Source organism: Chiroxiphia lanceolata, chromosome 7 (assembly GCF_009829145.1).
Source record: "Chiroxiphia lanceolata isolate bChiLan1 chromosome 7, bChiLan1.pri, whole genome shotgun sequence".
Taxonomy (NCBI): domain Eukaryota; kingdom Metazoa; phylum Chordata; class Aves; order Passeriformes; family Pipridae; genus Chiroxiphia; species Chiroxiphia lanceolata.
The window spans coordinates 29,142,748-29,155,437 of NC_045643.1; the positions used below are offsets into that span (position 1 = coordinate 29,142,748).

Here is a 12,690-nt window from a genome sequence, read left to right on the forward strand (position 1 = left end):
TAAATATAACTACTTGTTCCAAGGGAACAAGCTTTTTCACAGCAAACATACCTGAGCTGAATTTCATATTGCCCTGCATGACGAGTCTGCACATTCCTCAAGACCAGTGTGAAGATGTCTTCATTTTGCAGGATTTCACACGCTGTTCCTGGCATTATTTCTTGCCCATCTTTAAACCAGTGAACAGTGGGGAAAGGATCTCCAGCAATGGCACAGGATATAAGGACATTTTGCCCAGGAGCTGCTGTCACTGATCTTGGTTTGCTTATGAACCAGGGCTGAATACCATCCTGGGGTTCTGTAGTTTACAAACACAGATTACAAATCAGAACAAAATGCCAAGCTTGAACGTAACTACTAAGCTAACTAATTTCAGGGAAAGCAGTCACAGGCAAGGAAAGTTATTTTGAACATGCAGGGTATAAGTTTTTAATCTGAAAATAAGTCGAGCTTTAGTTTTGGAAGTAACATGTTCGTACCAAAATTAATCATTTACTTGGCACTTTACTGGCTTTATCCAGGCTTATATTAAGAGCAAAACAAAGAGACTTTAAAGCTGCCCTAAAAGGAATCTTGGAGATTTGTCCTTAGAGAATATGGGTAGGAATAGCTTTAAGGGCAAGTAACAGTACTATGACTGCTGTGCAGTTGAGAGATCAGGTAGTAAATCATCATTAACAATTCCATAAAATTGCATTTAATATAGAAGATTGACCCCGAGGTTAGATCTCAGGGGGGCTTAGAGGATAGAGGAAGGTCTGAATTCAGAGCAGAAAGTGACAACAGGCTGCAGACCCATCCCTGGAGGCACAGTTTGCTCAAATACTGCAGATAAGATACTTTGCATTAAAAATAATAAAAGTCTCACTGATTTCCAATAATTCTCAGTAATGACTATGAGAAAATGCCAGTATACAGTAACATTAAATGAAGTCCCCTGTCACAAAGGTAGTGAATGCCTAGTCATAGGAAGTTTGTAGGTACTTCAGTGTTTACTGTGGGATTTACATAATATGTGGAGATTCAAAGTCAAATTTTTTACAGCTAGTACTCAGATTGCAAAAAACATGTGTTCCTTACCTGCTACCACTACAGTGTTAACATTAAAGCCCAGGATACCTCACTTCTAGGCAGCCTTCCCAAATACTATGGCTTCAATTAGAAATAAAAACATAATTAAAAGGTTTACTTCAAGTCCATAACTAAGTAAGCCTGATAGTTATAATTTGCAGCTGCATTTAGCAGAAGTTTCGCACTGTCCCTAGAAATAGGACTCAGGAATGCATTTTTGAAATAGTAACATAATGTTCCAGAGTGAAAAGGTTTTTTTAAAGCTGCTTCTGCTCGATATCCTTTTTAATTCAGATGCAGAGACAGAACTTGTAGCATCCCTCACAACAAACACTCATGTACTTTAAATAGACACTGAACAGCAGATTAAGATTATTTTAGCATTTTGTAAGGTGAAGAAGAACTTTATACCTTGAACTGTCAATGTTGCCTGGGTTTGACTTTCTCCTACTTCATTCCAGGCTTCACAGGTGTATTTGCCTGTGTCTTCAGGAAACACCTCTTGGATGTAGAGGCTGTACTCATTGCCTTTTTTCTCAAAGTGGAAATCTTCTGTCTCCTGGATTTCTTTCCCATTATGCAGCCAGATAATTTCAGGAGGTGGGTTAGCTGAAAATTATGAAACAACAAAAATCAGAGACACACAAAACCCCATCATATGTTGACTAAGAATATTAAGGTTGGTAGCTTTTTTTGCCATCTGATTCTGCAATTTCATCTTACAAACATTCAAGAATTTCATTAACTCTTTCAGTGCTGTGTAATGTGGAATAGTCTGTCTTTTATTGGTTAAAATACAAATGAATAAGGGAAGCATGTAGACAACAGAGAGGGAGAATGAGTTCTAGATCCCACAAAGGTGATTATCAAGAGTTTCTGTTACCAAGGTTCATACCAGGACTGCTCTTTTCTGCAGCACTACTCTTACACCAGCTGACAGGAATTCAGTCTTGTTTGGTTCACAACAAAAGCTGTTACAAGTCCACCGAGACTTAGTTTTAGTTCAACAACAGGACCCAATAATAAACTTATGTTATTATTATACCATTCCAGTGAAGAAACACTTGTAGAGGTCTGAACACATTAACACTGGACAATGTTCATCCCCTTGAAGATCATATTAGACAAACCAAGTTTTAAAGAACCGGTTCCTAGAAATATTATTTCCAAATGCAAAGACACCTGCTAAAAAGATGGAAAAACCCCACAAACTTTGCAGCAGGATTTAATTTCTTAAAATAATACTGCCCTATAGCTACGCACCTGATACCTCCACAGTCATTATCACTTGACTTCCATCCATTACTTTGAGGTCAGTCAGGCCTTTAAGGAAGATGGGTGCAAAAGTCTTGTTTAGCTTGGCAGCCTGTGCACTTTCTGCCTTCTTGCTGCTCTTCTTTTCTGTGAAGTTAAAAAAGAATAAAAGGGGTCTTCTAATGGAATTTTCCTGACAAAATGACCCTATATTCAACACGATTTTGAGACAGTGGTTTTGTTTCAACTTTCAGAAGGTAAAAGTAACTGAAACCACCCAATATAGCTGTTTTGCTTTGCCAGTATTCCAGGCAGACAGACAGGAAATGGGAATGGAACTGTCCTTGTTCCAGGAATCCTTTTAAATCATTGTTAAGAAATAGCATAGAGTATCATTCAGAAATTATACTCAGTTTCCCGAAATACACAAACTCAGGTGAAAAAAACCCCCAAACAACCCAACAACTTGTAACCAACAACTCAGTGCCTTTAATCACTGCTAAACTCACATTAAATTTTAAGGTTTGTTGCAAGTTGCTATTCTCATGATCGATAAGTTAAAAACAAACTCACAGGAATATAGGAGTTGCAACTCTGCAAGAAACTACAAAACATTTTGTTTGTTAGATGGTCAGTATTGAATGATTTTGAGTTCACCACACTCCTCTCCTGTACTCCAATTAGGCAACTGCTGGTGGGAAAGTTTGAAACCTGAGGTTATCAATATATATCCCAAAACAAACTGTTGCATTATGGCTTTTAGGGTTTTTTTGTTTGTTTTGAGGCTGTACAGTCAAATGCTGACTGCTGGAATTAAATTAATCACTCTTAAAATCTATCTGTGATATGTTGTTTCCAGTATCCACAGTGGTCTCTGTCTTGGATCCAGAGGCTATGAAGCAAGACCATTTAATTGTGATCTATGTGGTACACCAGACCAGGAAATTCACTCCTGTTCTAAAAACCTGAGCAAAGAGAGTTGTGAAGCCAAAATAGTGATCATGACCAAATGCAAGAAGTCATAAATATTTATCGGTCACTTGGATACACTTTTTGTTTAGCTTGCATTCAGACCTTTTACGTCTTGCCTGTAAAATGCCAACCCTAAATTCTATCCATACATGAAAATAGCTTTATTTTGCTTATTCCTACCTTTAAAATTTTCAAAGGTATACCAAGAACATCCAAAATAGTATTACAGCAACATAAAGTTCCAAGCTGGAGAAAAATCATAATTCATAAAATTGGTGATTAGAAAAAATGACAGCACATCACTGAGCAGGCCCACTGAACCTCCCGGAGGCAAAAAGTTAAGCTTGTCCCAGGGTAATTTGAGCTCAGTGTAAATTTGGAAGCTGCCTGGAAGGGAAGTTTTTCCTTTTCTCTAGCAAAGCTTTTTCTAGCCAAAATCTTGTCTTGCTGGCTCATGTCATAGGTCTTTTCTTGGCAGTGAGCTTTGAGACATTGATGCATGTGAGAATGGAAACATGGGACCTGACTGAGACCCACTGGGATCGGTGTTATGGTCCTGCTACTCTGAGGCACCTGATTCACCATCAGACCACATTGATCAGTCTTAGAGCTTCCCATAGCACCTGCTTGTAAGTGACTGATGCTTTACAGAAAATAGCCATGAAGTTGGGTGAAAATCCTCTACAGTAATAAACTGCTGTGGTTCACCATATCCCTCTGTTTTGTAATGTTTACTCAGGGAAACAGCTTCAAACAATTGCTGTACTAAGCAATATGAGCACATGCTCCTTCACTGCCCTAATGCCTTGCAAAAAATCCTTTTGTCCCTCAAAGTGAAACAGATCTGTGGGGGAAAGCAGAAACCCATAGAATTGGAAAAAAAGGAGGAAAATAAGATAAAGAAAGCAAGAAAAGGAAAAAAAAAACCCAAGAGAATAGTAGGACAGAAAGAAGCATGGGGAAAAAAAAAGAAAAGTAGACTTAAAAAAATATAGTTCCCATTATCCCTTTTACTGAAATAACTAATAACATTGCAAATCTAGAAGGCAGATATGCAATAAACAGAGAGCAGGGAAAGAAAATAAAGCAGAGATGTGGCTCTGGACCAAGAGAAAAACAGGCCTGGGTTCTGATCAGAAAAGATCAATTCTTCAGATAGGGGCAGATAACAACAGTTAACAGTGACCAGGGAACAAATTTGCTCGTAGTGGCTCTAGTAGCAATTCTCCCAGACCAGACTGAGCTGCCTCCAGCAGAGCCCTGGTACAAACAGCATTAAGTCTGAGCAGCTCTTCCACATCCCTCCCAACTGGTTCTCTGCTCCATTAGACTGACCTGCCTGTTGCATATAGTCTAAATAAACAGCTTTTTATATTCTAGGAAGACAATACAGTATAACAGCCTCAGCTTATTAAAAAGATATGGGTGAGCAACTGCAGAAGGAAAATCATTTCCTTCATCGAATTTTTCAACAATGCTAACTCCTCCAAAATATGTGCTGCATAAATGAAAGATTCCTGTACTGGAATAAAATCATCTCGCACAGAGCTGCAGAAACATCAAATGGAAGCAAGCAAGTAATTCACAGTAATTGCATATATGAATCACAAACCCAACAAGTTTACAAAAAATGTTAGGCCTCAATTTTTCTAAGTTGTCTTAGGCAGATGTTGGTGAGGAGACCTATTGATATGAGTGACATTATGAAGATTTACTGGGGCCACAGGCCTCTACCCCTAAAAGAGTGACCTGCACGATTAAAGGATGAAAACCATCTCACCATTTTTACTGATCAGTGCTCATACTTCGTAAATGAAGATGTCAAATTGAAATGAATCTGTCTCACCATTGCACAAAACTTAAAAAAATAATAGTGCTTACACTGAATTTAAGCACTGCATAGGTTTGTGCTGATCTCCTGGATGAAGACCAGTTCTGTGCTTAAACAGAAACTTACGATGGCAAGTATCAAAACACCAGAAGTCTGTGGTATGTGAGTAGTAAAAAACTTAAAAGAACGCAGCTTAAACAGTACAAAAAAAGTTACTGGAGAGACAAAAGAACTATTTCAATAGGGGAAACCGAATGTAATCATGCAGAAGAACATTAAGATAAATTATTAAGTCTGAAATATTGAGAACTTGAGGCTTAGTCCCGGGACAGAAACAAAAGCAACTTCCTGAAGATATTCCTATCCTTGTAAACCTACTGTATACAAATGCACATACATTCTGATTTAGTCCTTGAAGTATTACCTGATTTCTCAATATCTACTGTAAAGCAGGAATGAAAACATCTGCCTATCTGTTGCTGATGTTCTTCGGAGCACAGGGGCAGTGAAGGCATTTTTTACCAACGGATATGAAATTTGTTGTACATAAGAGCTCAAAAATTAAAAGCTATCATGGCTGAGGCAACCAGTACTCCTAATCAAACATGTGACATCCAGGATACAGAAAATATATGTCTAACAAGTCTGATTCCATGGCAACTTGAATAGGCTCTCTTCAAAACAAGCATTCTCCCCTACTTTTGAAATCTTTATTTTTATTGGGGATCTTTTATCCTACACTACTGTTGTTCAGAAGTGTATATTCATCATTAGCATATGTTTATTGATCAAACAACTTAATCAAAATATCACAAAAACAGTCCAGTGTTTCTCAACTTGGCAGCAACAATTAAAAAGACTTTCATTCTAAGCCATAAATGCTATTTGTTCATTAAGAAACCACAGGGGATCATTTCATGTAACATTTCTTGCTTTGCTTAAAATTTGATATTGTGGACTTCTAGACTTAGAAAAAAATTGAAATTACCTACTGCCAACTTTAGTTTCTCACAGATGTTTTACACAAGACAACACAGTTTTAGATATGTTATTTAGTTTTATTTAGTCTTAATCACAGCATTTTCTCAGAAGGGACAGATACAATCACGCAAAGGCCAAATTACAAAGACTGAATGTTAACTATTTTCAAATTCTTCTGAAGCTTGTAAATGCTTTTAGTTGTTTATTTATGACACAGCACCACGCAGTGACTCAGTGTTTGTCTGATGAAGGCTTTAACATTTCACAATTTTACAATGAAATAGCAGTGCTATACATTTTCACAGATTTTTTTAATATAAGGGCTTTTAATACAAGGGTTTCTTCAATTTTAACCCTTACAGGTCTTGTTTGGAAAAACAGCAATCAAACTGATTTTGGAGGAACAAGAAGGAACGCTGCTCATTCAAGATTAACTTGAATAACTCCCATTCCCATTTATGGTGAAAAGATACTGTGTGATTTTATTCCTTTTGAAAACACCTGGCTAATTATTTCAACAGGAAAATACTACAAGGAAAACCATACACAAAACCCCAGGAACTGTTTGCAAAAGAGTAGCTTCAGAAAGTGCAACAACCATAGAAGTTCACATTCCCTAGCCACATCTAGGTGCTTGCTATCATACACTAGGAACAAAATCTGTGCAACAGGAAAATAGTGGGCAAGCAGATAAGAAAAACAGGATACAAACAAGCAAGCTGCTAACAACAGGTCAGTATTAGGATTGCTTTCCCCTGGTCCTCTAACGTCCCTTTCACCACATGAACTCTGCTGGGGTTCAAAATCCAAATGTTCTCAGTGAGAGCTGGCTTCAGAGCCCATGGGAGGAGGAAAGAAGAAAAGAAAGAAGGCAGAGGTAAAGTTCCCAGCTCAGATACTGCAAGTCACTATGCTTCTGGCTGAAACACCCCCTTTCAGAACACCACAGGGTATTTTTGCTGCCAAAACTACAGACAATAAAAATGCAGCATATCTGGCACCAGAAAGGAAATTTAGAACCTAAGGAAAATTTAGTTTGACATTAGCATAAGGGTATGACTTCATTATGTATCTACACATCCTCAAGCTTATTCAACTGGATGTGAAAAAGAGGAGATCCGATCTCTCTCTTCCTATTATGTTAATGCTCTCTAATCGCCTATAGCCATTTAATAGCTCCCTCATCACTCTTACTTCTTATTGCTTTCAAGGTTCACCTCTAAGGATGAAAACAAGGAATATGAGTCAACACAGAGTGACTAAAAAATTCTACCCCAGGCAGGTTATTTTCTCCCTCCCTTTCCCTTCCCCAATCAACTTCTGCTGGTGGACTCAATTCCCCCCACCTGGATCATGTCAAGGCACTCCATGAGGAACATCAGGGAGCACTACACAGGGTGGGCTTGATGAAATACAGGTACATTTCAATAACTTGTTTTCAGACTGTGCAACTAGTTTACTTCATTGTAGCTTATGAAAGCTGCCACGATTTTTTAACCACAGCTGTTGGTTTCCTGCAGGTCAAACCATGAAAGATAATAGAGAAGAGAACTATGATTTTTCTCAAATGCTACTCACAGAGAACAATTTTCGCACAGGGCTGTGGTCTGGCACAACGTGTAAGCCCATGTAACGCATTTCTGGTGGGCAGTAATCTCTCTGTCACTTCAACAGGCTTTTGATAAGGCTTTACACAGGGTGTTTGATTTAAAAGTCCACCACAATGATCCCACTTACATGGTTCCTAAGATTTTTGCCTTTCCTCAGGCTTTAATATGCGTGAATGCTGGGAAACAGCAAGTAATAAGATGCACAGCTCAGTGGGAAACACAGCTTGGGAGCCCAGAAATAGTAAGCAAAGCATGTAAAGGGTACTTTATATACCCACATATATTTTCTACAAAGCAAAAGGAATACAGGCGTTTCCCACAGCATTCCCTTAACCCTAAGGGTTCGGGGTTTTTTATTGGAAAGACACTCTAATAAGCATCCAAGTCTATGTTTAAAAAAGCCTCTCAGTGCATTAAATCCATAGAGATTAAGGAAAATTTAAACTCTTCCAATTTCTTACAAAACCCCCCAAATTCTCAGCATATTTGGATGGCAATGGGAAAATATATATTACCTCTGATAAACAACTATTTCTATTAATCTCTTACTCTGTTTTCCATTATTTGTGCAATCAATAGTATGGCAATCTATCTACAGTGACCGTATCAAATTTCAGATTATTTGTTAACCTGTATTAATAAAAATTTAAGGTGATAAAAAATGCTCTCCTATTATTTGAATTTTCTCATTCCAGGTGTTAAAGAGTCCTTACATAAATTTGACCTCTGGATATCTCCAGATTGGAAATTATCATTAGAGGAGTCTTAATGTTAGCTGTGGGCCTAAGCCAAAATACACTTGAATTTTTTAAATTCAAAGATTTGAATTAAATTCAAATTAAAGGTCTGAATCAGAACTTGGGGACTGGGAACTGTAAACATCTTTATATTGATAACCAAGGGTGAGTTATTGTGTTGAAAGTGTATATCTAAAAGTAAAAATGGAAACTTCATGCTGCACCAAACAGTTAACCTGATACAAGCCAGTTGTACAATACACCTGTACCAGTTCAACTGCAATTATTCAACCAACTTTTTACTTTGTAGGGTAAAAGATATAGATAAATCTATACCCTTGGAAAGAAGTTAAAAAAAGAATCAATAACTGCCCTGTGGCATGACCATCCCCAGATCTGCTGTTGACACTGACGTGAGGAGAAAATCCAGCTCAGGATGCAAACTTTAAGAAGGTTTCCAAAGACTGGACACGGCCTGGAGTCTAAACAGTCAACGTTTTATGGACATCATATATTCTAATAAATTTTCTTGTTCATTTGCCTACCCAGATGTACTCAAGATGTTTTCATGTGAGCTGCAGAATGCTGACATCTCCTGTTGAAATATCAGGACTTCAGCACACTCAGCCCTGCACAGAATCACACAGTAACTGAGTTTGGAAGGAACATCTGGAGAGTGGCTATTCCAGCCCCTGGCTCAAGCTGGGTCAGCTACAGCGCTACATATATACACATATATATACACATATATATACACATATATATATACATATATACACCTCCTACTGCACCTACTCGTGCAGTAACTCAGTGGTGCAGGACCAGGGTTACAAATGGTCACAAGTCGAGGACATGCAAAGAATAGAGTTTGCTGCTTTGTGTTCAGAACACCACAAACAACTTGCAGTGTTTAGTCTTACAAGAGGTTTAATTATACTCAAGGAATCTGTTTGCCAGCATCATGTGGTGAGCTGCCAACTAATGCCTGGTCTGAGCCGTGCGGAAGGACTGCCTCAGCAACATTTACCATTTATGGTGTTTAAATATCATTTTGGCTCACAGGGTAATAAGTCAACTGAGCTGAGGAGAACGCTTAACTCAAAAAGCTCTGCGTGAGTGGGCTCAGAGAGAGTAGCAGCAGATTCTACTAAAACCTCTCAAAGCAAGACCCAGGTTCACACAGATCTTTGTCTTGAAAAGAGTTTCACATCCTCAAAACATTTTCTGCAAGTTTCTCAGGAAGCCCAAACTTGATTTATAATGGCATAAAAAAAAAAATGAGGCTTTTATGTTCTTGAGACATGTAGGAACATTTCTGCTTTATTAAAGATCTCAGGTTAGTATGCCATTTTGCAAACCGAATTCATGAGAACTAGATGTTTAATGACCTAGCAGTGTTCTTTACACATCTACCTCCCATCATTTATTTCTGCAGTTCTAATCTGTCTTTTGTAAATGGAAGGTAAGATTTAAATATCCGTGGGAGATGCTTTCACTGAAGAGCTGTATGTTGTGCCTTGCATTACACAGAAAAACTGTTAATCTAAGACTGACAATGCCCTAAGCCTATGCTAGTTCAGGGTGGTTAGAGATATACAGAGGAGACCAAGTTCCACTTTATCTCATCTGGCAATCTCTTTATTTTACTCCAGGTCAGTCTTCCAGCCCTACACTGCAGCCCATGTATGCTCCTTCTTTCCCAAGTCTTTCCTCTGTATCACTAGGTCACCAGCATTTTAACCTGTGTTGTCTAGTCAGTTTGTTCTGCAACTGAGGTGCCACCCCAGAAATCCCACTGTTAAGAGGTTGACTGCACCAAGGAAGAATCACGATTTGAGAGAACAACCAAAACAGAATGGAATAGACCATTTCAGCTGGATGGGACCTACAAGGATCATCTGGTTCAACTGCCTGACCAATTCAGAGCTGACCAAAAGTTAAAGCCTGTTGTTAAGGGCATTGTCCCAACGCCCCTTAAACACTGACGTGCTCGGGGCATCAACCACCTCTCTAAGAAGCCTGTTTCAATGTTTGACCACCCTCTTGGTAGAGAAATGCTTCCTAATGTCCAGTTTGAACCTCCTCTGGCACAGCTTCAAACCATTCCCACGCATTCTATCACTGGATCCCAGGGGGAAGAGCTTAGCAACCCACTCTCTGCTTTCCCTCCTCAGGAGATATCTCAATTTGGAGTGAGGGGTCAGAGATACAAAGTAGACGGCTGGGTTCACAGCAGATCATTTTGCAGTCAGCAGACCGAATTCCTCCCTGACAGCCTCACTGGAAGTTTCTGCAGCCAAAGTGGTGTTTGCTTTTGCCTTCATAACTGTCTGCCTTATTAATGACTAACCCTGTTTGCAAGTTATTTATATCAAGTAATTGCTCCTTTGTCACTGTCACAGACAGCAACTCCATGGAAGGCCTGAGAATGTGTACACCTACCAAATACATTTATAAGGCAGCTCAGCTGGCCCACTGCTTACAAATTCCCCAGCATTAGATACCAGTCTGACTCAGAGAACTGCAGAAAAGTGCTTCCCATATGCTAGATCAAGCCAGATTATCTCTGCTGTGAAAATGTGCATTCTGCTGAGGCAGAATTTCACCTTCACATGCACAGTCTCAACTTTTTGTGTGGCTGCCCAGGTAGATTTTAATTTAATTGCAGCACATCATGATGTATAGAGGTACTGCTTCCATTACAAAAAAACCTGGGCTGTGAATGAACTGAAATGCAATGGAAACACAACAGGAACAGTCAAACACATAAAGCACAAGTGTCCCTGAGGATGCCACTGATCTAATGAGTTACAGCCCCTTCAGCCTCTGGCGAATCCACACTGGCAACAGAATTAGTTACCCTGTGGTAACATTAAAATAGTTCTGCTCCTCTCTTGGGGAAGTAATCAAAAGGATACTGTACTAAGAAAGATGTTAAGGAATCCCTCAAATAAGACAAATAAGACTCAGCTTGAGAGCAAGGAAACTTTTGAAATTAGACTAATATGAAGGAGGAAAAAAAAGAAAAAATACAGTGTTGTAGTTCTGGGTAAAAGTTGGTTTCAGAATGGAATTCTAAAGCAAGACTTGTTTGACATTTAAGTTCAAAAAAGATAAGGTAGTTTGACTACAGCATTGTTTGTGGTCAGTTGTCTCTTCTTGATTAATTTATGTTAAAAATCTCTTGAACCTAGACATTACTCTGAAAAAAAGAAAAAAAAAAGGTCTGTGTATGTGGACTGAAAGTCAAGCCTTCATTAAAATGAAGCTGCAGAGAAGCACTTCCAGTAGTATACAGCTATACAATGTTCCTACCCTCTGTTCCGTTCCTTTACTGCAAAGGAATGATGGATGCTTCCCTTAGGCAACTTCTGGAGCGTTTTTAAAATTGAGCTTATCCTATGAGATAGTTTGATGGCTAACTCTTTGAGTTCCCACTAGCTAATCCACATCAGCTGATCTTGAAAACATTGGGGTAATACCATGCCCACGCTTTCAAAATTTCTCAGGCGTATATTCAGTTAACAGGTTTTACATGTGTTTTGATGACTTCCACTTTTCAGCTGAAACTTAGAGCGCTACAGAATGTGGCAATCTAAGCTGGGACAGTTTGCCCCTTGGCCAACGCAGGGCCATTCCCAAGTCTGTTGTAATAACCATCTGTTTTCTGCCATTCTGGTACATAACAGCTTAATGTTCACGGTATTTGATCACACCACAATTGATGCAAGGGTGAGGGTTTTTTCTTTTCTTTCTTTTTAAATTAAATTATTTTCTTTCTGTCAACATCTCATCTTTGTTTTTCATTTATAAGAAATGTTAATGCAATTTCTGACATTTGAATTTTCCTCATTCTGCAAGCACTCATCCCTCATTTTCATCCAAATTTGGTTTCCCTTTTACTGGAAGTGATTTATATTAAGAAACTGTCTTTAGAGTGCATTGTTTATGTTGATGGCACAATCTCTATCATTAAAAGCTTCCACACATGTTTTGCTTTTGCCCTTCATTTTTGGTCTCTAGCTGGCATTGTTTTCACGTTTGGTCCTGAGGTGCTGCAAGAACGCAATTAAAAAAAAACCACCCCAGCTTAGTCTTACAAGGGTTACAGCTGCTGGTGATCCATACCGAGTGAGGTACTGAGAACCTTGGGACACACTTGAAAGCTCTGGAACAGAGTTTCTTTGATGCTCATGACAGCTTACCCCTGACTTTTCAGTACTGTAACAAAACC

At 38.7% G+C, this 12,690-nt stretch overlaps 1 protein-coding gene across 5 annotated transcripts in view; it reads right to left on the reverse strand.

Moving 5' to 3' along the window:
* MYLK (myosin light chain kinase) overlaps positions 1 to 12,690 on the reverse strand; it is a 205,509-nt gene that overhangs the window by 83,016 nt on the left and 109,803 nt on the right. For all 5 annotated transcript variants that reach the window (XM_032693456.1, XM_032693455.1, XM_032693454.1 and 2 more), the window contains 3 exons: positions 2,335 to 2,472; positions 1,483 to 1,680; positions 52 to 298 (listed from right to left, as the gene is read on the reverse strand). In XM_032693456.1, coding sequence (XP_032549347.1) covers positions 52 to 298; positions 1,483 to 1,680; positions 2,335 to 2,472 — 583 coding nt within the window. The remainder of the gene's footprint in view (positions 1 to 51; positions 299 to 1,482; positions 1,681 to 2,334; positions 2,473 to 12,690) is intronic.